This window comes from Thermobia domestica, chromosome 13 (assembly GCF_964235325.1).
Source record: "Thermobia domestica chromosome 13, izTheDome1.hap1.1, whole genome shotgun sequence".
In the NCBI taxonomy this organism is placed as follows: domain Eukaryota; kingdom Metazoa; phylum Arthropoda; class Insecta; order Zygentoma; family Lepismatidae; genus Thermobia; species Thermobia domestica.
In genome coordinates, this window is record NC_137466.1 from 12,187,264 (window position 1) to 12,213,439 (window position 26,176).

General features: G+C 34.9%; 1 protein-coding gene across 7 annotated transcripts in view; it reads right to left on the reverse strand.

Moving 5' to 3' along the window:
• LOC145669121 (pancreatic triacylglycerol lipase-like) overlaps window positions 1–26,176 on the reverse strand; it is a 210,676-nt gene that overhangs the window by 94,748 nt on the left and 89,752 nt on the right. For 3 of the 7 annotated variants that reach the window (XM_081737462.1, XM_081737464.1, XM_081737463.1), the window contains one exon: window positions 6,465–6,545. The exons of the other annotated variants lie outside the window; for them this stretch is intronic. In XM_081737462.1, the coding sequence (XP_081593588.1) occupies window positions 6,465–6,545 (81 nt within the window). The remainder of the gene's footprint in view (window positions 1–6,464; window positions 6,546–26,176) is intronic. 7 annotated transcript variants of the gene reach the window in all.

A 26,176-nucleotide genomic window follows, 5' to 3' on the forward strand; every position in this document is an offset into this window, starting at 1 on the left:
GACAGTGGAAGGTCTGTTAAAAGTATTTTCGCGTCGCTGAAAATTTCAAACTTTTAAACTTGAAAATTGTTCCTTCAGAAAGTTTTAAATTTTAGTTTGAAAAAGTACCTGAGATATGAAATATTTGATTCGAAATTTTAATTTGAAGACATTTACTTAATCTGAATTTTAATTTGAAGACATTTACTTAATCTGAATTTTAATTTAAAATATACTTTTATTTGAAATTTAAAACCATCTGTTGTAAATATTCTGTTTAAAAGTATTTTCAATCTTTTTTGTTTCAAAATTTTTAGTTTAATTTTTATACTGACCTTTGCACCCACTGAAAACATTTTAATATTTTAAATATGGGATCTTAAAAAATAAGATGCAATTTTTGCTAGAAAAGTTTTGAACCTTTAAAATGTAATCTTTTGTTTGAAAAATGTTTTACAGTTTTGTTTGAAAATTTTCAATTTGAAACTTTCATTGAAATTTTCTGAACTGTCCGAAATTTCCAAATAGAAATAGTTGCGCACTTTGGAAGAGCATAACATTCGCCAAAACTGTATCCAGTTTTCAACCATACAAGCACACCGATGATCTTAAGCTTTGTGTTGAGATTAGAAATCCTAAGGTTTCTTGTTGTACTTCGATTGATTTTAATGATTATGTATCCGGGTTTAAGTACTAAAAATATAAGATTATATTGAGAACATAAAATATGTGAATGTGACTTTAGAATACATGAATCATATTATTAAAATTTAGAAGAGGTCTGTTTAAAGTTCGAAACTTCTAGATAAACAGTTTAGAGACAAACAGTTCAAACTTCTCGCTAAAAACTGTCTTAAGTTTATTTTGAAGACAAAAATATCCGAATATGGCAAGAAAAGATTTTTCTGTTAATCAATATTACAATATATACGAGTACGTATAAATGTGAAACGTTTACACGGAGATATCTGATAAAATTTCATCTAAAAACAAGAAAAGGACCTTTCGAATTTATATTTCCCAAATATGGTTGCTGAATTCAGGAAAGTAACTGAACCAATGTATATGCGTACCCATAACATTAGCAACTCTAAAAAATAAACTGCTATGAGGTGTGTTAATCTTTGTAGATTTATATAATTGCATGCTAGAGAATAATTACTACTTTTGACAATTCCAAAATTTAAGAAGTTGTGATTCTATGCGCTCTTTCAAAAATTAAGATGTTTACATTATAACTCGTGCGTGTGCTTCAAAATAATGACAGCTGTACTCACCCATATAACAATATTATGCAATAAAATCTCATTAAAAGGCTAAATTAGGTCAATAACTTATCACGTAATTGTATATTTTGCTTTGTTTTTTACATTTTTATCCACGGAAGTTGACAAGAAAAAAAAACAACTAAATTTACAAAAATATATTCAAGTCAAGGAAAACTTTCAACATTTCAAAACAGTTTGCAAATTTAGGAATCGATAAATGGACCCCCTTGATACTGAAGAAGAGGCATCAATGTGCCAATCTTTCATCAATGAGAACGCTCTTCTCTAATGAACCATATAACCATTGAACATGATAAAGTGATCACAGAGGTAAAATCATGAACATATTCAACATTTGAATTTTGCCAGTTTTGTTACTTAAAAGAGTAAAAGGTGAATCAACAAACATTGCAGATGTACATACAATGATATTATACCAAGATGCCAAATTTTTATTTGGCAATCTTCAAAATCTCTCTGGAGCTCTGCTAAATTTTGAAAGCGGTGCATCAGTTTACATATGCTCTCAATTAGAAATGATCAATGCACTCATTTCTATGTTCATATATTGCATCGGAGTCTCAATCTTAGTGAGCCTTGGTGCCAGACATCCAAGATCGGAAGTGCTGCTAATTCAAATTTCCCGCGAAAATTTAAAATTTCAGTGTTTCCTACCTATAATTTAAAACATTTTTTGTTCCCAACTTGCATCAAGTGAACTTTTGTGAAGAGATTTTGTCTTTGAGTTTTGTCGGGGTTTCCTGTTGTTTTTTTTTCATTTTGATCACTCCACTCTTTCATTTATTTTTATCATCATCTTCTCCTTTAGCCTATTCGGTATAATTGTGGGAAGCAAAACTAAAATATTTCGCTTTATGATTTTAAACTTTACATTTAATATTGATACTCAGAATTACAAAATTATGTTGTCACGCTTCCAATTTAGCTTTCGCAAATGAACGGATATCATTAATTCCTTCCGGTTGTGGCGAGGCTGTATCTTTTAGGGTGAGTAGCCGTCAAAATTTTTAGTTATAAGTCGAACTACCTTCTGTGTATCTAAAGTACTGCAATTAAGTAAGAAATAAATATCCTATACAACAAAAATATTAACGTTATACGCTCTTCAAAATTATTTCCCAATGTTTAATTTTTTTTTCTTATAGAGTGTACATTACTGGCCTCACACAAATTTTATTTGGTTGAGATAATCCATTGTTTTCTTTAAATATTTATATACTTGAAATGACTATCAACTAGAATCAGTACTTCTACACTGCAATGTCGTGACGTCACTTGGAAACATTCAAATTACTTCACAGTCTTGCTTGCACAAATATATAATATATGTACCACTACAAAACATGAATACGTGACCTTATAAGGAAGACAGATCTTCTACCGCAATCGTCAATTCGTAGTGATAGTTGTTTACATTAAGCAAGAAGTTAATAATTAATTAACACGTTTTAATAAAACAATAGCAATAAATTGTAACTGAAGTGTTTCAGAGAACATTCGGTTTTTATAATGTAATTTACAAATATATGCAAAATTCCAAGACAGTGGTAACATTCTGGTAAATTCCATACTATCTTACACAATATAACTTTTATTACTCACATTAAAACGATCAAAATACAAGGTTTGATTTGTAAACATCATAAAAGCTAAGAAACATATTTATTAATTTAATATTTTTTAACTTATGTTAGTATTACGAAGTGATATCAATATCCTTCTAATTACTGGTTGCATCATTGAGATATTGACTTTTACTTAATTGGAATTCACTTAAGAACATGCCTAATTACTCGTGTTTATTTAACTAGTGATCAGTCTAAATAATACGAAAAGAGACGCATATTAATGTTCACAGTATAAGATGTTACATGCGTGCTTTAGTTGAAAAAAATACGTTGAAATGACTAGTTACATATACATTATACACATACTGTATGTTTTAAAATTAGTATTTTGTTCCTAATTAGTTGCACACAGAAACCTCCGTTCTCCAGACAGTGGTATATTGTACAAATATACGCAATCCTCTTGCTTACTACAGTAATCAGTATGGTGCATACGTTTTCGGTATTCTACATATTCACTGCCCTTATATGTTACATCATGCCGTTACAAAATGTCTGATATCTAGCAGTCTTCCTTATATTACATACATATAATACTAAAGTATTACATACCTACTTACTTTGAAAAAAAAATACTTTAAAATATATGTTACCTTTGTTAGCTATATGTTATGTACATCCATTTGTATGTGAGATCCTGACCGCCTATATTGTTTCATTCGTAAACTACGTACAGATGGAACACTTACACACAAAGTATTATAAAACATGCGTTTTCAATTATACGCTTCCTGTACATTAAGTTCAAAAAATAAGGATTTATAAATTTAACGTACGATTTTACGCACGCCACATACAATTTTTTTCTCAATGTGCTTAGAAACAACGCAATCTTCTAATATCTTCCTTCAAGTTTACTTTTTTATTTTTTATTCATTAAACTCTTATATTTCATTGACCTTTTATTTATAACTAGTCTTTTAGCAGATACACATGTAATGTCATGTATTAATAAGAATGTATTATTTTATTTTATTTTATTTTAGTTCAAGCACAACACAACAGGCTCTAGGCCCAATTATTGTGTTGCCTTTGACAACGAAATACATATTAATACAAAACAATGAGATATACAAATAATTAAAAGAAATACACATAACAAAATAGACAATTTAAAAAAAAACACATTCATATTGTCTTTAGCATATGAGCTCCTTATATGCCGTTTTCAAAACATGCCTGTTTAATTGTTCTTTTGTACACACTTTCCGACATGCTAAATATATCAATATTGAAGTCTTTTTCGACTTCATTGTGGAGAGTGCTTATCCTCCATATAGGAGATTTCCGAAGGATATTTGTTCTTGCCTTTCTTTGATAAAACGTAGATGTGTTTCCTATCCTCGTTCTGGTTGATGGGACTTGAAAACAAAGTAACGAACGCAGCTCAATAGAGTCAATTTTATCATGTATTAATTTATATAAAAATATTAGATCATTATATCTTCTTCTTTCGTATAAAGTGGGTAGTTGATAATTTTCCAGTAACTCTCTGTAAGATTCATATTTCGGGTAAAGCCCAGTTTTCCTGTACGTTAGAAGTCTTAGGAATTTTTTCTGTATTCCCTCAATCATATCACAGTATTTTTGCATATTTGGTGTCCACACAACAGTAGCATATTCTAACTTAGACCGAACGTAAGTGAAGTACAATTTCATTAAAGTTAAATCATTACGAAACTCTTTACCTAGCCTCATGATAAAACCAAGGTTTCTATAAGCCTCGCTCGTTACTGTTTCCATATGATGTTTAAAGGTTAAATTTTGATCAAAGAAAATTCCAAGATCTTTGATATACTTGGGAGAGCTTAATTTTGTCCCATCAATCGAATAAGTATAGTCTACATAACTATTCTTACGTGTAAAACGTAGGAAGTTACATTTATTTACATTCATTTTAAATTTATTTTTATTACACCATTCCATAATGTTAGTTAAGTCTTGTTGTACTTTCTCGCAATCATCAATTGAATCTACCTTAATATATATTTTGAGGTCGTCTGCAAATAGAAGACAGTTAGCATGTTTAATCCTAGTCGGCAAATCATTCACTGCTAAGAGAAACAAAAGCGGTCCGAGATTTGAGCCCTGGGGAACTCCTGACAAAGCATTGAACTTTTCAGAAATGCACCCTTTATAAACAACTGATTGCCTACGGTTACTTAAGTAGGAAGATATTAACTGTTTGTACTCTTGAGAAAAGTGGAAAGAGTTTAATTTGGCTAGTAAAATGTCATGATCCACTAGGTCGAAGGCTTTAGAAAAGTCAGTATAGATTACATCCACCTGATTACCTTTATCTATCTCCGTTGAGATGTAGTTAGTAATGATGGCCAGGTTCGTGGATGTTGATCTATCTCGTACAAAGCCGTGTTGGTAGGTCGATAGCACGGGTTTCACATGATTTAGAACACGTTGATAAATAATCTGTTCAAATACCTTTGAAAATGGTGACAATACTGATATGGGTCTAAATTTATCTATATCTCTAGTTCCGTTGGCCTTCGGTATCGGACAGATTATGGTTTCTTTCCACTTTTCTGGAAAAATTCTTGTCTTTACTGAGATATTCGCTATAATATGCATGGGATATTTAAGAATGTCCATACAACCTTTCAGTATATAAGGTGGTATGCCATCTGAACCACAAGACGTTTTTGGCTTCAATTTTCTTATCGCTTCTTCTACTTCTTCCATTTTTATTTCATTGAGTACTAACAGATCTAATGTATCATATACAGGTTTATCAGGAGTGTAATGTTGTATATTATATTTAGCACCGATATCTGAGTATACTGACCGAAAATAATTAGCAAACGCATTAGCAATATCGTTGTTGTTTTTTAATTCCTGACCATTAAAGGTAAGAAACCCAGTTGAAATATGTTTAGTTTTACTTTTAATGTAGTTCCAGAAATAACAAGGGTCCGTGCCTATTTTATTTTCCGTTTCTAATATGAACGTTCTAAGAGCTTGTGATATTTCTAGTTTTATTTCCCTGCGCATTTTGCGAAACTCCTCCCTGTGAAATGAAATATTCCCCTTTCCACTTTTCCACTTTTCATGATGGTATGATTTTGCTTTAAGTTTTTTAATGATACTAGCCGTAAACCAGCACGGATAATTATGGTTAGTGAGTTTCTTAGGAGGAACACTTGCACCTAAAACGTTATGAAGTATTTCGTAAAATTTATCTACTACAACATCAACATCATTTGAAAGCTTAAGACAGTCCCAATTATGCCATGTATTGATAATATACATCTGTACCTAACGATTGAGCTAAAGGAGACACATGACGTGTTTTATTTGTGCTTTTTTTATTTTAATAATTTAGAATTTATGTATATTTATAGCAATTTTGTAGCAGGAGGTTCTGTATAATGAGTCTCTATTCGATTTCAAAAGAGGGTATTCATTCTGAGTGAATATATTCTGTAATACCTTTTAAACCTATTGAAATAACCAGAATAACCTAGCATTCACATTTTTTCACATTTCACAAAATTCTGGTAATCTCATTGGGGCTTATACTATTCAGCTATTTAATAGATTAAATAAAATATACCTTCCTGCTGATCTCCATTCTGGGTTTGTACCTTGATGTGACTTACAACATTTGGTAGTATCAACCTTGGAATTCTATTCTCTGAAATATAACAATAAATTCACAAGTGTATCTATTCATTTTTCCCACAAATTGAAAGATACTGTTACTACTTCAATATTAAGTATTTCTAAGAGTGTAGTCATAATGCATCTCATATTGTACATTTTAAGTATTGTTTATTAATATATTTTACGAAGAAACATGCAACTAACATTGATTCTAAGGTGAACCATACATATAATTTTTGATATCTTGCATTATACTCATTCTTTAGTATATTCACAATCTTCAACATGAAAATAAAAGATTGGGAGCGAATCAACGGTCTACAGCTTTCTAGAAATAAGTGAATACAGTGATAAAATTTGCTTCATTAAGCAAAATTTTCCTCTTAAAATTCACATGGCTAAATATGTTTATAAGTCTTCCTTAAGGTATAACATCATGAGATAGGCATATTTGATCAATGTAAGAAGACATCGTCCAGTTTCCGTCAAGCTTAAGTATGAATCCCTTATCTCTAAACTCATGAATTTCCTCAACATTTTAATATATTGTATAACCATAGGTGACTTCTGTCAAACAGCGCCGTAACTTAGATTTTTAGGGGGCAAGCATTAATATTTGGGCCCCCTTGTAAAAGTTGTAAATCCCTTTCTTTCTATCTTTCTCTTCGTCTTTTTGCCCACCCAGGGAGCCTGTAGGGTCTCCCGCATGGCAAGGTTTACGGGGCCGTAAGTTACGCCCTTGGGCTCTCCCGCATGCCAAGGTTTACGGGACCGTCAGTTACGCTCTTGGGCCTGTTCCACATATGACAAATTAATTAAGGAGACAATATTGACAAATCTCGAAGCAATACAAATAAATACTGTATATAGGGCCCTTAATAGGAGGCATTTTTGGTAACTGAAATGGGCCCACAACTCATTTTTGTTTTATTTACCTCTGTGTGCTATTTTGTTTATGTAATGTAGTGAACACGATTTCGATGCTTCATTTATAATCTCATATTCGTATCATATCGATCTTTTTCCTTACGTGGGCTCACCTCGAATGGAGGGAGTTTCCCTGGGGGAGTTGCCCCTGGCCCCTTACAAGTTTTAGCCCTGCTGTCAGTCATGTAGCTCTGTATAGGATAAAGGTTAAAATACTAATAGTTGGAAAACTTTGAATAAGCAAGCCAAAGACGTAAATCAAAACGGAATCCCGTAATCAAAACGGAAAAGAAGTATTGAATAGAATTTGCCCAAAATATTAATCTAATACCCAAAATATTAAGTCATTTTAATGACGTAAGAAGAAAGAAATGCTTAGTAGAAATTTTATTAATTAATCTTGCAAGATTATTAAAGGGAAACTGTCGACCCTAACAAGTACATGATCCAAATGGACAAATAGAGTTTTGGAATGAGACATAGTGCGTCTTATAGAGGATGGGAAAATATGAGTATGTGCAAATTTATAGCATCTGAGCGCCATAATAAACAGAGGGGGAGGGAGTCAAAATTGATGGGAGCAGGGCTATGCTATGTTATAGAAATAAATCAAATAAACTGTTGAATCGTAAACTCAGTGAAAGATAGACATTGCAGACGGTAATAGTTTCACATATTCACAAAAGAAGAAAAGGTAGAGTAGATCACGAGCCTCTGTCGCCATGTTGAAATCCGCCATTTTGAAATATGCGACATTTTTTGAAATGGAAAGGTAGTCATGTGGCGCATGTGTTAAGACTTCGTTTTGATCATATGCCACTAACAGTTCATGAATTATGGTATCTTTTATCCGTTTGGATACCATATAGTTGTTCCTAGATATCAAGTACATGATTATTAGAATGTAAGATACGTTTATGCATCTATTGAAAGCTAAGAAATAATGTGCCTGTAATATACATTAAATATCAAAATATTTGAACATGAATTTTAAAAAGTACATAAATACAAACCAAAAGACAAAAAAGTGAAAAATATACCTGCTTGTGTTAATCCCTCGGGCAGTTGATATGGAGTTCTTCTTTGAGTGAATGACGTAATCAAAAGGACAGTTCACAATGTGCACATGTGACGTAACTAGGATTAGTACATTGTTGATATTGATAATCTGCTGCACTTGCTGCATCGAAGCAATATTCAGTGGAAGTTTGAAATGGCCCTGGGTGCTTGTCAAGATATCCTGCTTTGAAAAAGGCGTGACATATAAAATTTCTTGACTGGAAACTGGACTAAACTGGAAATGCGTGAACTCTTGAAGGCGGATGAAATTGTCTCGATGCCAGATATTGTAGTCGTCGATGGACAGTACTGCGTCTGTTAGATATTTTACAATGTTTTGGTAACTTCTGAAAAATCCAACATCTAAAGGCTGGAAAGGTCCTGTGCACTTGGGAGGTTTCAGCTTTTTGTGGAACAGAACACCATCCGGAACAGTTGACTAATTAATTCGTCGTCTTTATTATTACATGCCCAAGAATCAACTAAAAGCATGAGTTGCTTCTCTGGTATATTTGACCAAAACACATCTTCCAGAAATATTTTTAAATCCTCCTTGCACATATTGGCTATCTTTCTGGTACATGATTTAGGATCGATACATCGTACATTAGTAGGATCGCTAGGTTTCGTAGCGGGGAATTTGCGAGCGTGGTTCAGCATACAGGAGAAACATAGGAGAGTGAAGAGATCCATGCATTGAGATGACTGGTATGATCATGTAGGAGTGAGTGTTGGCTGTTACTCTGCCAACGTTTGCACTAATCTTTTTGGTCTTCTTCGATACCAAAGTTCTTCCGGAATGAAGTTCTTTATCAAACCGTCCTTGACCTGCATTGAATACCAATGTGGTTGAAGCTCATTACAACATATTAGACATTTTGTGTTCGCAATAAACTCTTCTGACATTTTGCGCAGATCCTGTTCATATTGCGAGGTCTTGCTGACAGTGTGTGTAATTTTCCGCGACACAATGTGGTTTCGTTTCTTATATTTCTTTACCCATGACACGGGCGCCTTGAAGTTTGTGGTGTTGATTAGATGGATTTGCTTTTTCACATGCAACGTCCACGTACAAAGAGTATGGTCATGAATGATAGCTCCACTGTTTCCCGCACTCTTAAAGATATGTAGCATCTCATTATTTACTTTCGTTGTAGATGGTCTTTTTATCTTTTGCTCTAACGTGCGCAGAGGATTCAAATTACCTTGCAAACATTTATACCGGCTGAACGCAGACGAGGACTTTCTTTGTTTCCAGGATATTGCTTCTGTTTCGACCCAATAGTTGTATGCTTTTCGTAGTTGCTCTTGGGTATAACGCACTGGATGCTTTCGTGCCGTGGAAGGTATATATGAGGAGCTGCTGCCTTGGTGCGAACAATTATATTCCATACCTTCAGTGGATGATTCTAATTTCGAAACATCTTCTTGCTCTTCTAAATCATTATTGGTATTATCGACATCACAATCTTCATCTGGTTCCAAGTCGTCATTGATTACCTGTGTTTGTATATCATTTGCAACACTTTCGTTTTCTTCCAACAACTTTTTAATTCTTTCAAGCGCACTGTATTCCTCCGATGATGGATCATCATTGCAAGTTCCGAATTCGCGAAACAATATTGCCACAATAATCGAAGGCTTCATGTTTCAAACAATCTGATCAAACATAATGCGACACGATAGACATTCGAGAAATCCATCTCACGCGATAACTTATTTTCCACTTTAACTTCATTGCTGTATTAAACTGCAGTAATCCAATTATCATCCATCATAATCCAATTACTACACTCGTCCCAAGTTGCTATTGCTTACGCAGGTGGACAAAGAATGTTAAGTGAAAAATATAGCAAGTGGTGAAAAAATAGTGGTTTACGTACTATACGTAATAATTGCATTTCAATCTATCAGATTTTATTGTATTATGGCCTATATTAGTAAGTATATCATTTAACAAAGTAACTATATAAACTTCACATTGTTTTCGACCAAAAGCGCAAGAAACAAGAAAAACAAGCGGATAGGTCATTCCAGCGGACAGTTCTCTTCGGGACCATATGAACCAAAGTAGAAGTAATATCATAAATATTATTGTAATAATATATAACTTATATATCAAATTTCATTATTAGTTTTCTTGGCTTGTAGATTTGTTTAACTTACATTTATTTTCGTTATAATCCAGACTTTCAACATACGGGCAGAAGTATCTTACATTTTCGTAAATAACTATAAAGATGATCCTAAATCTTGCAAATAACTACAGATAACGATCACTAAAGTTTATAATTGACCTTTTGAGAACATGCCGGCCCTAATGGATTTAACATATAACTACCTTTCCATTTCAAAAAATATCACAAATTTCAAAATGGCGGTTTTCAAGATGGCGGAGGAGGTTTGTGATCTACTCTACCATTCTTATTTTGCCAATATGGGAAACGACTTCCGATTGCATTGTCTATCTTTCACTACTTTTACGATTTAACAGTTTATTTGATGTATTTCCATAACATAGCGTAGCCCTTTATCCACCAACTTTCACCACCCTCCGTTTCTTATGGCGCTCAGATGCTATAATTTTGCACATACACATATTTTCACATCCTCTATCAGGCGCACTATGTCTAATCCATTTGGACTCTTTACTTGTGAGTGGCACTTCAATATTATAAAGGTAACCAAGAAAGTTCTGTCGCTTATACGCCCAGCATTTTCAACATAGATATGTCGCCTAAGACGTACCTGGAAGATCAAATATAGTCCTATCAGAATCGACGAACCTCTGCCAACGATCTGGAAGACCATGGATTCATCGAGGTAGAGCTTGGTTTGCTGTGAAGGGAGGAAGCTATCAAGTGCAATTTTTCAGATCTGCTGGGATTTGAAGTGGTGTTCTTTAAGGTGATCGTCCAAGAAATGAAACAGGTGAAAATCAGCTGGCTCAATGTTCGGGGAATTTGGTCGGTGGAATAGTGTTTCTCATCCAAGGCGTAGAATGGTTCCCGGAGTATATTAGCCATGTAGGGCTAGGCGTTGTCCTCTAACAGGAGGACACCCTTGCGATTCAGAAGTGCTGGCTCCAGGGTTTTGAGTTTTTTCTTGAACACGGCTCAACTGCTTACACTACACAGTTGCATAGGTGCCTGACCGCAGTTTGAACTCGTGCAGCATCCACGCCCTTATGACGCTCTGTGGAGGTTCCATGTTCACTCTGTCCTTACGCAAGTTTACGGTGTAACTGAACAGCCACAATCAGGTAGTAAGTTGGATATACCCACACCAAAAACTGATCTTCGCCTTATGTTCATTCTTATTCAACTCACGGTGTGAGGGCCAATTTAGCACAGACCTCAAGAAAAAGCGACTGAACTTTCCTGATTACCTTTATATATTTCCATTATGAAAAATTATGAAAATGAATAATCATGCTAGAAGAGAAGTAAAAGGGAATGACATATGCAGTGGCTAGACAAAAAAATCTAAAAACATTTCATACAGGACACGTAAGTTTCGCCCTCCATTGTACAACGCGTGTTGCGGTTGCCGATCCTTATTTGTTTTCAACATGTCGTGCGGACCTCCCTCTTCTGTCAGCAGTAACCAGTTCATCTGTGAGTGTCATAGTGTGAAAGTAGTGCGGTAAAATGGGCGACCTGACAGACATCCAAAGAGGCACCAGACATCGTTGGTGGCCGTCTGGTCGGAGCTTCAGTGGCAACACTGGCGAACATTTCGGGGCTATCAAAAAGCACTACGTCCAATGTCACGAGCGCATACACAATTCATGGGCAAACGACGTCTGCAAAGCACAACAGTGGTCGAAAGACAATCCTGTCAGATTGGAACCGGAGGGGATTAAAACGGATAGTAGCAACTAAAAAGAAGATCACTGCAATGAAAATTATGTCTGAACTCAATTTCGGCCTACAGAACTCGGTTTCATCGCAAGCAGCGCAACGGGAACTTCATAAAATGAAAATTCATTGCAGGGCCGCAATTGGAAAACCCCTGGCCACAGCAGTAAATGCGAAGAGGCGTATCCAGTGGTGCAAAGACCACAAGGCGTGGACTCATGAGTAGTGAAAACACGTAATGTGGTCCGATGAATTAACCTTCACCTTGTTTTCAACAACCGGTTGTGTTTACGTATGGAGAACACCGTCACAGGCCTATTATACAGACTGTATGCTCCCAACTGTAAAGCATTGCGGTGGTTCTGTTACAGTATGGGCAGTGATATCGTGGTTTTCTGGAGGTCCCATCATAGCCCTGCATGGAATGATGAATGCTAAGGCGTATGAGGTCATTTTGGGGGACCACGTTTCCCCATGCCCAAATATTGTTCTCTTATGATGATGGCATCTATCAAGATGATTTAGCACCCTGTCATGCTGCAAAAACGGTAAAATCATGGTTTGAGGAGCATGATTCGAAGCTATCACGCCTCCACTGTGTCCCACAATCACCAGATCTGAACATAATTGAGCCATTGTGGTCTGAGTTAGAAAATCGTGATCGGTCTCATTACCCTCCACCAGCATCCCTTAAGGAACTGGAGCATGTTTTGGAGGAACAATGGTACAAAATTCCACACACCACATTTCAGGAGCTGTATATGTTCATTCCACGTCAGATCCAAGCTGTTTTGGACGCAAAAGAAGGCCCCACACTATACTAAGTATGATTTTTAAACTTTTGCTAACGTTTTAGATTTTTTGTCCAATCCTTCTATAATCTCCTTTTGTATATTTTTCAATCCATCACTTTATTATTCTGAAGCAATGTAGATGTAGAAGCGTAATCCAATCGTCCAAGAGAACAATTAACAACACTCACATCTAGAAATATTACGGCTAGTGTAATATGAAGAAATGTGTCGTTGGAAGTTCGCAAGGGATTTACTAAGACAGTGGTGTGAAGTGTGGCGTTTTACGTATCAGAGACGTGAACATTGAGAATAGTTGAAATATCCAAGCTGGAAACATTTAACCCTCTACCGGCTGAATTATTTAATAGCATCCAAAAAATTCCTTTCTGTATTTATACAACTTAATTTTGTCCCTAGAAACTAACAAAACAATTATTTTAAAAAAATGAATGCAGAGGGGTTGACTCTTGAAAGGAAGTCCATGCATTTAAGAATTCACGAAGAAACACTGCAAATCCACCACTAACATCACCTGAAGTGTTATGACGTAGTTTGTGACTTCAAATACACAATGGCCAGTAGATGGTTAGAATGTGGTTTTGGTGCAGAAAGCTGCTCATATTATGGACCGAAAGGAAAACTAATGAAGACGTACTAAAGGAAGCTGATGATGGACGACAGATCATGAAGATAATAGGAAGAAGAAGAAACGGCGTGATTGGCCATTTTAATCGACACTCTCATTGGATCACCGTGCTGATAGAGGGAAATGCAGAAGGAAAACCAGGATGAAGAAGAGCAAGCACAGAATATTTAAATGCAGTTACGAAGAAGAGACGTAATCAAAGTTTAAAACAGCTCTCTCAAGGGAGAATGAAGTTTTAAAATTTCCATGTTGCCCACCAACCTATGGCTGAGGTGAACAAGAAGAAGTGGTTGGTTGTCTTGTATTGTCATAAGTGATTTTAGCGAATAGAATTCTTGGTAAATACCCTATTACGGAAATCCTAATGATGGATACAACATTGGGTATGAAACGTAGAAATACTACCTCATGGTATTAGGGAAACTTATCACGTGCTGTATAATCTCTAACCCGACAATGTTTTCGCAATGACGTGAGAAATCGAAAATCTTGAAGTCAGTGCAACTGGCAGCTAGAACTTTCTTCGAAACACGGTAATGACTCTGCTTCACTTCTTGTTAAAATCTAAGTTTCTGTGTTACGGAGGCTCTTTTTTATGTGAATGATAATGAATCATATCACCTCTTCGTAGACACATTATATATTCTAGTAAAACGAGCATTCTAATGTTATAGTTGCTGTACGTAGCATAAGTTTTACATATGATACGTTGGATAGCAAATTGGCGTAACTCAGTTTTGAGACTTTTCTTAGAATCGATATAGAAAAGCGAACAAAATCGGTCCTTTGAACTGCCATCTTTTTTTCCTATGGGCTAGTCTTTCAACTCTGAGATACGCAACAAGTTCACGAAAATGACAATCTCATTTAAAAACAAAGAGTTACGTCACTTTTCCATCCAATGCCTTGTATGTAATACGTGTATAAATATTATCGGGCAACAAGGCCATTAAATTCATTATTATAGATTTTGCAATAAATATAAAGAAACAGTATGCCATTCTGAGAAATATGAATATATACCTCGACCAACGTCACCACGTACTTTCGATTCTCACCCGACATGTAGACATGGTAGTTAAACCCTTGTCATGTCGTATGCACAGCGATCACGATCGTACATAGAAGCATTACAAATTCTTACATATTATCCTCGAAAACCTGTAATATTGGAGACAATTGAGTTCTATTTCCCTTGATTCTTTCCAGTTGTGGTGATAGGTTACCTTAGTCGGAAATTCAAGGTACGTGAAACTGCACAAAGTTCGTTATTTTGATTTGATTGTATTTCGGACACTTTGCGATTGAATATTTATTCACTAGTCCTGCTTACGGGTGACGAATCACGGAGGAATGTATTTTTTTTGTCCGCTAGCAAAAGCCCTCTGTAGGGTTATGCCCTCTGTAGGGGAAGAGATTCAGAAATATTATGGCAGTCAGAACAAACATACAGATGGGATATGGGTGGTTAAAGGAAATACTTTATTGATAATCAATTTATAGGTCATTATGGCCTTTAACCATAATGATTGTTAAGGTGCAATAGCTACAGATAGAGGAGAAGCATCAAGTTTGGATGAAAGATGAAATGAAGTGCAGATCACATCACAACACAGAGGTTCGGTTAGTAAGACGAATGTGTGTTATCTTCTCGCCTAGGGACGATGCTAGGCATTAATGAAGACAGGGGTGCCCTGATGAAAGGGTAGGTATTATTGTGCATATGATGGCTAGATATGAGGGAGATGAGCATCTGAAGAGTATGGTGCGTAGTATCGGCTGTCAGGATGGTCAGGAGAAATGGTGTAACGCTATAGAGTAAGCAGTAATGAAAGAGGAGGAATGAGAGTAGCAGAAGGGGAGAGCTTACGGGCGTGTTCTTCAAATGTTTGCTGCAGAAGTGGATGATTGGATTGCAGATGGCGGGTAATATATTTTGTGCGAAGTGTTTCCAGATGGTATAAGATATGCGGAAATGTAAGGCGAGCATAGAGGTCTCGGGTTGGACTGGACAGCTTAATACGAAAAGCTATACGCAAGGCATGTCGTTCAAGAATGCGTAGTTTCTCATAATATGATGGTGGTGCAGATAACCAGGCTGTTAGACCGTAGACAAGTATATAGCGCAGAAAAACTTTATAGGTATTCAGGATAGTAGTCGCAGAGAGTCCCCAGGTTGTTCCAGTAAGACTTTTTAACAGATTTAGACGACCATACGCCTTTTTTAAAATATCTTGTAGATGTGCCGACCAGTTAAGGCGGTGATCGAAAGTAAGGCCAAGATATTTAACAGTACGAGAAGGCTTGAGTGGTACATCTTGAACAGTGAGACTTAAGAGCCTGGGATTACGGTGTATACGCAGGTTGGAGATTGGAATACAATAGCTTGAATTTTCGTAGGATTTATTTTCAAGCGCCAGTGAGAGCACCAATCGACAAAAGTATTGATTGCTTCTTGTAAAGCCAAATTGAGTTGGTGGATAGTGTTACCAGTGGCGAATAAAGCAGTGTCGTCTGCATATTGTAATACCTGTACTGTGGCTGGAAGAGCAGGAAAGTCGGCAACATAGAGAATGTACAGTAATGGTGACAAATCCGATCCTTGTGGAACCCCAGAATGAAGAAAAATTGGAAATGAGGAGCTGCAATTTATGTAGACGTAAGCCAGGCGACAGGTGAGAAAATTGAAAATAAAGCGAAGATATGGAAGAGGTAATCTGAGCTGTTTGAGTTTATATAGAAGAGCTGTATGCCAAACCTTTTCAAATACCTTTTCTAAGTCAAATAGAACCAGTCAAGAGGGATGTCCTGTATTAAAATTATTGTAGATGGAATTTGGAAGGCGTAATAATTGGTCGTTGATGCTGAAAGAGGGTCTGAAACCAGCTTGTGCGAGAGGAAGAGTGTTATGAAATGCCAGATAGCAATGAAGACGCTTGACAAGGACACGCTCCAAAATTTTGCAGAAAGTTGGTGTTAGCTGAATAGGCCGGTAAGAGCTGACAGTGTGGGTCGATTTGCCTGGTTTGAGAAACATAAGGGTTTTGTACGTCTTTCAGTCAGATGGGATATAGCCGGTGCGAAGAATAAATGTATAGATGAGGGAGAGCAAATATAAGACAGTGTAGGGACTTTCTTGAACGTGCCTATATGTGATAGAGTTCATGCCTGGAGCAGTGTTGCGCCTATGAGAAACGACAGAAGTGATGTCAGAAATTTGAACTGGCTCAGTAAGAGGATTGTTCGCAGGAAGAGTGTGTTGAATATTTGGTTATAAATGCGGAGATTCAAGATTGAGTTTGTCGACGGGATAACGACGAGGAGGCAAATCAGGTGTGAGTGGTGTAAATATGCCTTGAAGATAGTGTGCAAAAGCATTAGCCTTATCAGTATCGGTATGAAGAGGCGTATTGTTGTCTATGAGAGGGTAAGTTGTTGCTGTAGTTTGACCACTGAGTTGCCGGTAACGCTTCCAATACTGCGTTAGATGAGAAAGAGAACCAAGATGGTTGCAAGTTTTTATCCAGCATCGTAGTTTGTAAGCTCTAAGGTAGTTATGAACGGTAAGTTGTAGTTGTCGGTGTTGATGCAAGGAGTCTAGGTTGCCCGTAGCAACGAAATCCCTATAAAACTGACAAGAACGTCTAATCAGCGGCAGATATTGAGGAGGCAAGGATGGCCGAAATATAGAAGCAGTAGATTTAGGAACATATTTGTCTGTAGCGTTTTGCACGACAGTAACCAGAGAGTCCAGAAAATGGTAAATTTCTGACTCAGTAGTAGGTGGCGATAATCAGAAAGATGGTCGGTGAGATGCGATCTATATGCAGTCCAATTTCCTTTATCATAGCGATAGCGGCAAGTAGTTCGGTTATGTGTATCCTGAGAAGTATTGGCTGAGCGAGTTGTAATAAGTAGTTTGATGGGAGCATGATCGCTACCAATGAGATCAAGAACCTCAACACTGCTACGATGATATATGTTATTCAACACAATAACGATATCCGGGGTAGTCTGACTAGAAGCCCTGGTATGTTTCGGTAGTGGCAGAGTCACGCCAGTAGTATGGCTAGAGATGTAATTAAGGAACTGATCTCGCTGATTGACTGGTCGGCTATGTAAATTCACGTCTGCCATGATTATGTAGGTGCAAAAGTTATCCGAGATGTATTGGAAGAAATTAAGAGGAATATCATGGCCAGGACGGATATACACAGTAGCAACGGTCACGTAAAGTTCCTTATAGTATAAAGATGTGACAAGATGTTCAGGAAGATTTGTAAAAGCTGGAGAGTGACTGCAGAATGGAATGGAAGGAGAAAATCCAATCGCTACTCGCCTAGTTGCTATAGTGCTAGCAATTGAAATCGAGGTATGCGGCATGTCAGTTTGTCTGTGAGATGAGTCTCATTAAGAAGAAATGCATGGATCTTTTCTTCAAGCAAAAGCGTTTCAAAAAGCGGCTTGTGTTGTGGTAGAGAACGTATGTTCAAAAACAAGAAAGAGAGCGCCATAGTGCAATGAAGAAAGATAAGATGGCTTTCAAACTTCGGTTTCCAATACATTTGAATGATAATAGACATTATTACCAGAATATGTAGGACAGATGTTGGCGTGGAAAATTGCTTTGGCTGCATACTGAATTTGTTGACCGATGTTGTTACATAAGAACAGATGAATATTTTGTAAAGAGAGAGTGAGAAATGTTAAGAGCTGATGAACAGTTACATGCTGTTGAAGTGCTGGATTTGTAGCTGGTTGGATTTGTTCAGGTATGCGCAGTGGCACTACTGTTTCTGGTTTTGATGGCTCAGGAGCTGGTTTGAATCGGCATTTGTAACTATATGTCGGATGTGAATTTTCTTGACATGTGGAACACGTCGGAGGTGATTTTAAATTTGTACAACTGCGTGTAGGGTGTGGACCTGAACAGTAGCCACACTTAAATGGGTTTTTGCACTGAAAACTAGAGTGCTGACCATAAACCTGACAGCGCTCACAGCGAAGAGGTAATGGGGAAGAGGTGCGGGCCGGTTCTACACGATGGCGCTGTTTGTAGATATAGGCACCGCGAGTAAGCAAGTCATCAACAGTCTGCTGTGAATTAGTAAGGACGCGCACCATGTATGTCGGACCATGGTCGCCTTTGATCCTGATACATTTGATGATAGTGTAGCCTTCTAACTTGAGTTCTTCAAGAACCTCATCATCAGTATAACTCGGATCTACACCACAAATAACAACAGATAGAGGGGGTGAGTTTTTCGGTGGTGGTGGCTATTTGGTGCGTTGGTCACTCAGCTTGGTCATGGTAGATTTTACTCCGAAAATTTCGAAACTGAATTTGTTCCGGATTGTACGGAGAAATTCTGGATCCAGTGTTTTGATTATCATCCCGTTCCTGGTCTTTATGATCTGATTGATATTGGCATGAGGCATGTACTTAGTGATCTGAACAAAAAGAAGTTTCGTATTAAGGAATTTCGGATCAAAGTTTTGAACTAAATAAGAATAAAGAGCTGGTCTTCTTTTCTTTTTGTATGTATTTCTTTTCGTATGTATATCTTATAGTATACCTTGTGTCAGCAGAATTAGACACATTAATTCATCCAGAATTTAAGTTTTGATGTCTTAGCAACTTGTGTTTTAAAGTAAAGTAGTTAGTAAGCATATATTAATCTAATGATTAGAAGCGGACAACTTCTCAACGTGTAGTGGGACTTCTTATGTTTTCAGAAAAATCATTGCAACGACTAATGTTTTTGGTTAATATAATGAAAGCAACTTTGTCAAATAAACGATCTATAAATTTGCTCTACCAAGTGGCAATGAAATGCTATAACAACAATTATGCTTTCGGTAATTCGATTTCCTTAATTTATTTAAATATATTCCTTATGTTTATTAGTATAACTCTATCTAAATTATTTCGTTAAATGTATTAATTTTATACTTATAATGTTAAGAAAGTTTTATGATATCATTAACATGAAAATACTATATATTTAGAAGTAGTAAAAAACTAAAGTTTTAATAATATCTCTATAAAACATAGTGTGAATATATATAGTTTTCTTGCATTACACACTTAAAAAGCATATCACTTTAACTAGAACTAGGCTTGGTGGAAAAAAAAGGGATTGACAACTGTCTCATTAGTATAAGTGTAGGAGTGGGGAGTTCATGTTGCCGAAAAAATGGCAAATTTGAAAATAGAGCTGCGTATTAATTTGAAAGTTCTCGTGAAATTAAAGAAACCACAGAGTGAGTTTGTGAAACTCTTGCAGGGTGTGTATTGTGTACGGTAATAGTACGATGTCACGTTCGCAAGAGTTTGAATGTTACAAACGCTTCAGCGATGATTATGACGATGAAATACCAGGTCATGATGTCACAACAACAACAGAGAAGAATATGGATTAAGTGATTGACATTGTCCTGAAAGATTTCAGGTTCGGAATTCTAATGATAGCAAATATGTCGAGAATCGGTAAAGAATATGCCCAAGCAAATCTGCAGGACCGTTTGAACATGCGAACACTTTGCTCTAAAATGTTACCAAACACCTCATGGAGGATAGAAGAAATTTCGGAAGCACTTGCGGAGTTACAAAATAAAACACTTGGAAGCAGAACCAGACTTGTTAATGAAAATCGCCATTCGTGATGAGACGTTGATCATTCAGAATAATCATCAAAGGAAAATACAAACCATGGACTGAAAAAATTTCTTCAGCACTGCGAATAAAAAAGGCACGCAAGAATAACCGTTTTACTCATTATGTTTTTTGATATCAACTGCCTCCTCCTGATTTAATGGGCACCATCAGGTCATAAAATGATTAAGCAGTATTAACAGAAGGTTTTGGTGAAGCTGCAGAAACGCGCGAGAAACGCGTAAGAGCGGAAGAAACGCGTTCTTGCTGTCTTGTGGAAGAACAATGAATGGATTGTGCATCAGACGTTAAGCAGTTGTGATTTATTTTCGCTTTAACCGTTTAACTTATATTTTTTTCTCGCAAAAGTCGTTCCAAATTTTATATTTTCTTTTATTGGCTATTTTTGTCGTACTTTGAAGGTAGAGGTACGTGGAAGCAAAAATTACTAAAACTGTCAAAAATTTAGGCCCGAATTAGGCACTTGAAAAATCATTGATTTTAAAACCACGAGTATATTCGTTCGTATTAAAACCAGGTGTATTTTATCGTTAGTCTTACTTTTTTGAACACTTTTTGTGTATATGAAGCGACAACGAATCTTTTAAAATGTTTTATTCACTTTGTTTAATTTATTTGAACTTCAAGCTGATCAAAATTTAGATTTAAATTTTCCAGCAGGAAATCTTAATATTCCGAATATGTACGTTCCACAAGAAACATAACCAAATTACACTAGCATCTTGAGGAAACGAAACAGTGGGGAAAATGAGTACAGTATAAGTAGATATTCCATTCAATCTATTAAGAATTTTTGTATTCTTTTTGCAAAAAATACCATTATGTAAACAGAAATAACAGACAAACTATTTCTCGATACAATGTAGATATACTATTTCAGATCCTTCATTTCGTCAATAAGCATTGGCCTCCAATGCAAATTATTAGCCCAAAATAGTTAAATGAATCTCACCAAAGCTCATGTGGGCTCCCCTAGTGCATTTACGAATATACAATATTTGGCACAAGTTGAATGCATTTTGTCTTAACATCCTCATATATACACCTTCTGCGTCTGAGTGGACCCCCATCAAATTTAGAGAGAAATCGGCGCCCTTGATCGTACCCACATCTAGTGAACACCCGTATGGCAAACGTAAGGAATCGCCATTTAAATTTATATTCAGAACTTTTTTCTTTGCACGTGTATGTTCGTAATCATAATTTTAGGGCAAACGAAAACGTAATAATTCGTGGTTTTAAGTTAAACGCTTAAAAAGTAGCAGTAGCAATAGCATAGCAAAGATCAGCGTTTAATATTAGAAGCTGAATACAAAATTGTACTTCAATTAATTTAATTACATATCTAGAGAACTAAAAACAGCTTTTGTCAAGTATAGCACCGCAAGGTGGCAATTACATGCATATAGTAAATCAATACTTTTGTATTTAACATTTTAATAAAGTAGAAAATTAGAGCTTGAATATCGTTGATAAGTACATATTGTAACTTAAAAACCGAGTCATATAAAATAAAATAAAATGAATAGAAATAAAAAGAACAGTACTAAAATTGCTCTAGTAATAAAAATTAGATATTTTAATGCTAAAATATAAATTGCATATAAAAGAAGAACGTGTACTAATTATTTATTCAAGAAGGTAAAATATATTACATAACAAAAATTTATCATTTTCCTAATATCTTGGATTATTTTTGTCTTTTGTTAAAAGTACTAAATATATAATTGCACTCTTTGCAATATTTATACACAACGGGTTAGTATTTTTATTCTGCGAGATTCTACTATCAATGAGATATTACTAACTATGTATTGAATATGTAATTTGTTTTCTAATATTGAAATCTTCTTTAAGTTTTACGTCCCCCAATTATGCCGGCTAGGCTAAAGGAGTCGGCGATGATGAGAAATAAATGTAATGGTGGAATGAAGAAAGTAGGAGGAAACGGGAGAATCCCGAGGAAACCATCTCACACGGTGTTTGACCAACACAAAGTTCACTTGGCGTGAGCCGGGATCAAACCAGGAATCCCAAATACGAGAGGTGAACGCTTCACTCCTGAGCCACCGCAGCCCCCTTTGAATATTGAGTCTACAAATTATAATGCTTGGTGTTCTCTACTTCGTGACAAATCATGTAGGTTAAATCCCTCTAATACTCGCTCAAATTCACAGTAATATTGATATAAATGTAAGTGAAATATATAAACTTCCAAAACTTGCGAATTGAAATATACTTGTGACAGAAGTTTTGTAATAACTTTATATAGGCCTATGTGTTATACATCTTAAAATTCGATAGTTTCTAAGTCGATTGCCAATTACTGTATTATGTTTTAATAATATCGGACACATAAAGACTGAATGTGAATTGAGAATCAAATGTAACCTAAAGATCCTTGACAAATATACATTATTTATTGATTTAATATTTATGCTATACTTAGTCACTATATAATGAGTTATCTTTCTGTACGTTACATGTTAGCATTTAATACTATTTATGCTCGTACTACTTATAGATACAATCTGATAATGTTTGAAATAATTTTACGTTATTTAGATTGTTCACCATTGTAAAAACCATTTACGTTACATTTACATTCACCATTTTCATTATTTACATCGTTAGCATATAATAAAACATTTACATTTTTAAAATTGTGCACTGTGCTATTAATGAAAATTGTATATGATAATGGTTCTAAGGCTGGATCTTTAAGGATATCTTTCAAAACATTTCCTTATTCTGATAAAATATTATTAGTTTCTACCCTAAACGTTCAATTAATAAGAACGTTTTCGAACCAAGAAACAAATAATGATCATAAACCAATACAGCTAACATTTGTAATAACATAAAAATAATGTCAATATATACTACTTCGGATATATAATATGTAATTGCTGCGGAGTGTGTTGTACTCATCTTTTTTTTTTTTTTTTTTTTTTTTTTTGAACAAATCAATATTCATTTAGAACTATAAGTGATTTTAACTGAAAGGACAATTGCTCATAGGTTAAAGATTCGAATATCTTTCTGTTTCACATTTGGAAAAGTAATGGCTCTAGGATTACTACGATTCCCTTTATCTCTCCCTATGAATACTGATATTACAAGAAATTTTTCATTATTCGAGAAAATCTGTTCGCTAAGAAGTATTACATATGTCTGCTAGGGTTGGTACAATATTGTTGGGATATCACATTTTTATATAATTTGGTATGTGATCCTGGCCAGTTAACGTGCAAGGTTTCACTTTATTAGTTACCGTAATAACATCTGTCGTAGATATGAAGGGAATATGGTAACGCAATGGGTAGAGTAAAGTTTATGAACATATCGTAACAGTGAATTCGGTACTTCCTCTCTCTCTCTCTCCCTCTCTCTCTCTCTCTCTCTCTCTCTCTCTTTCTCTCTCTCTCTCTCTCTCTCTCTCTCTATATATATATATATATATATACAACTCCCTTATAATTCATTATTGGTGTTTGGTTGTTAACAAGTTTCTTTCTAATTTAAAAAAAATCATATTTTATTTGCTTACACAATTTCCTTTCCGCTTTTCTAAAAAACTGAAAATTATAAATACCACTTTAGCATTTTCGTTCTTCTGTACATTGTAAGTAGCCTTCTTTTTGTGCTTATCAAATTTAGTAACTTTCTGTTTACCCAGTGAAAATATGATGACATATTTTATTTGCGTTTTTTTGGAATGTTCTTTTCAAACCAGAGTTAAGTTATGTGTATACTTGGCCAAATAGACCCTTGCTATTATTAAATGAGCTTTCAGCTGTAAAGTTAGTGAGATTGCGGTCAATTTCTGTAAAATTGCCCTTTATGTAGTCATAAAATATTATCTCTAGTTATATTACAAATCATTACTAAGTATCTCAACAATCAATTGTGAACGATTTATCTACGTTTGCTAAAGCTGGGGAGTTGTTAAATAACACACCTTTGACTAAGCTTCCTAGCGAAACTTTAAAAATCCTAATGTTATCGTTAGTATGATTTGATCTATACTATTGTTTAATCTCTAGTATATCACAAAACTAAATTATCTTTTCTCTCTTTTGCTTAATATAATATGTATGCGAATTTTGGTAAATTCCAAATCATACCAGAAACATTAAATCGCCTAACAGAACCGTTTTACTTCTAAATACATGCATCTTCGTTACAAGTGTGTTAATATAATCACTGAAATAGCCAAGACTAGTATCTAGATGGATATAATGTAGACCTTTAGCTAAGGTTATGCATTGTGATATAAGTTTAATCGATATTATATCGAGATCGTGTGGAGCCAGCTTTAACACTTTGTATTTGATGTTCATATTAAGTAAGAAAATAACACCACCTTCGTTTGATTTGCCTTTGCTCTCGTACATCTTTCTTGACTATTAAGTAATCATATTCTTAACGATTTCATTATGTACACTCAATTTTCAACAAAGTTTCAGAAATACTAATTAAATCAAAATTATTACATAGTGTTTGATTAAAGAAATTATCGAGTTTTCCATTCATACCTCGAATATTTTAACAGGTCAAACTTAGGTATGTGTTACCCATTTAGTTTGTTTTTAGTATGTAAGTGTTATGTATTTATTTCTTACAATGTATCATTTTCTTTGCCAGCTTCATCGGACATTTCATTCGAACTATGATTTTGGACGCTGTCTTGCAATATTTTGTCGCGGTCAAGAGTGCGTAAAATCACATTATAAGAATACCTATATACAAGAGTTCCGGATTAATAAGTTTACTGTAATCTTTCTCACCTACAGAGAAATAGTAAGATCAGTATGTATTAAACTTACTTTTTAATTTTTCACACCTAAGCACAATCACTTCCATTTTGTCGTGTTCGGAGAAAGTGAGAAGATATATAATATTTTAACACAAAACGCGGTGATATAATTGTAAGAAAAAGAGCAAGTTTGATCGTCTTACGGATATAAAAATTGGTAGAAAAAACTACTATTTTTTTCTAGTTCGTACCCCGTAATCTTACTATATTAATACTATACTTATATTATACTTACTATACTTATAAGCTAATGTCCTTGTTACCTGTTCTAAAGAAGTTAAATATGTTTCCAGTATATTGTCATAAAGATGGATTTACATTTAAAATTTAATCATAATTTTATTACGATGTAAGTAAACGTTTACTTACATTCAAGTAGATAAACGTAGCAGTATCTTTCCTTGTACATGTATTCAAAGAATGGTTTATTTTTTACTGTAATTTTTGTGGCTCAAGAAATAAAAAATCTGTAGTCATTGGATTACACAAGATAATGTCGTGCAAAAGAGAAAAATGAGACTATACTAAAGAACATTATGTAAGAAAGACAACATAGTATGAGAAACAATATGTGTATTCGTATTAGCATATTTTATAATATGCATATCATATTTAATTAATTATGAAAGAGAAGTTAATTTTTGTTACGTTTACAAATGAGGTTTTGTGATTTATAATCCGATGTAAGGAATAAAATAATGATGAAATGTATTGTAAAATTATGTTAAATACACATGCATTAAATTAATACATTTTGTCACAGTATTAGGTACTACGAACCATGTACGTATACGTGAAAAATTTATGTAACTTTGAGCAGTATATATTATGTTAGATTTATTTGTCTATTATACCTTCATTGTTTAAATTCTAATATTGTA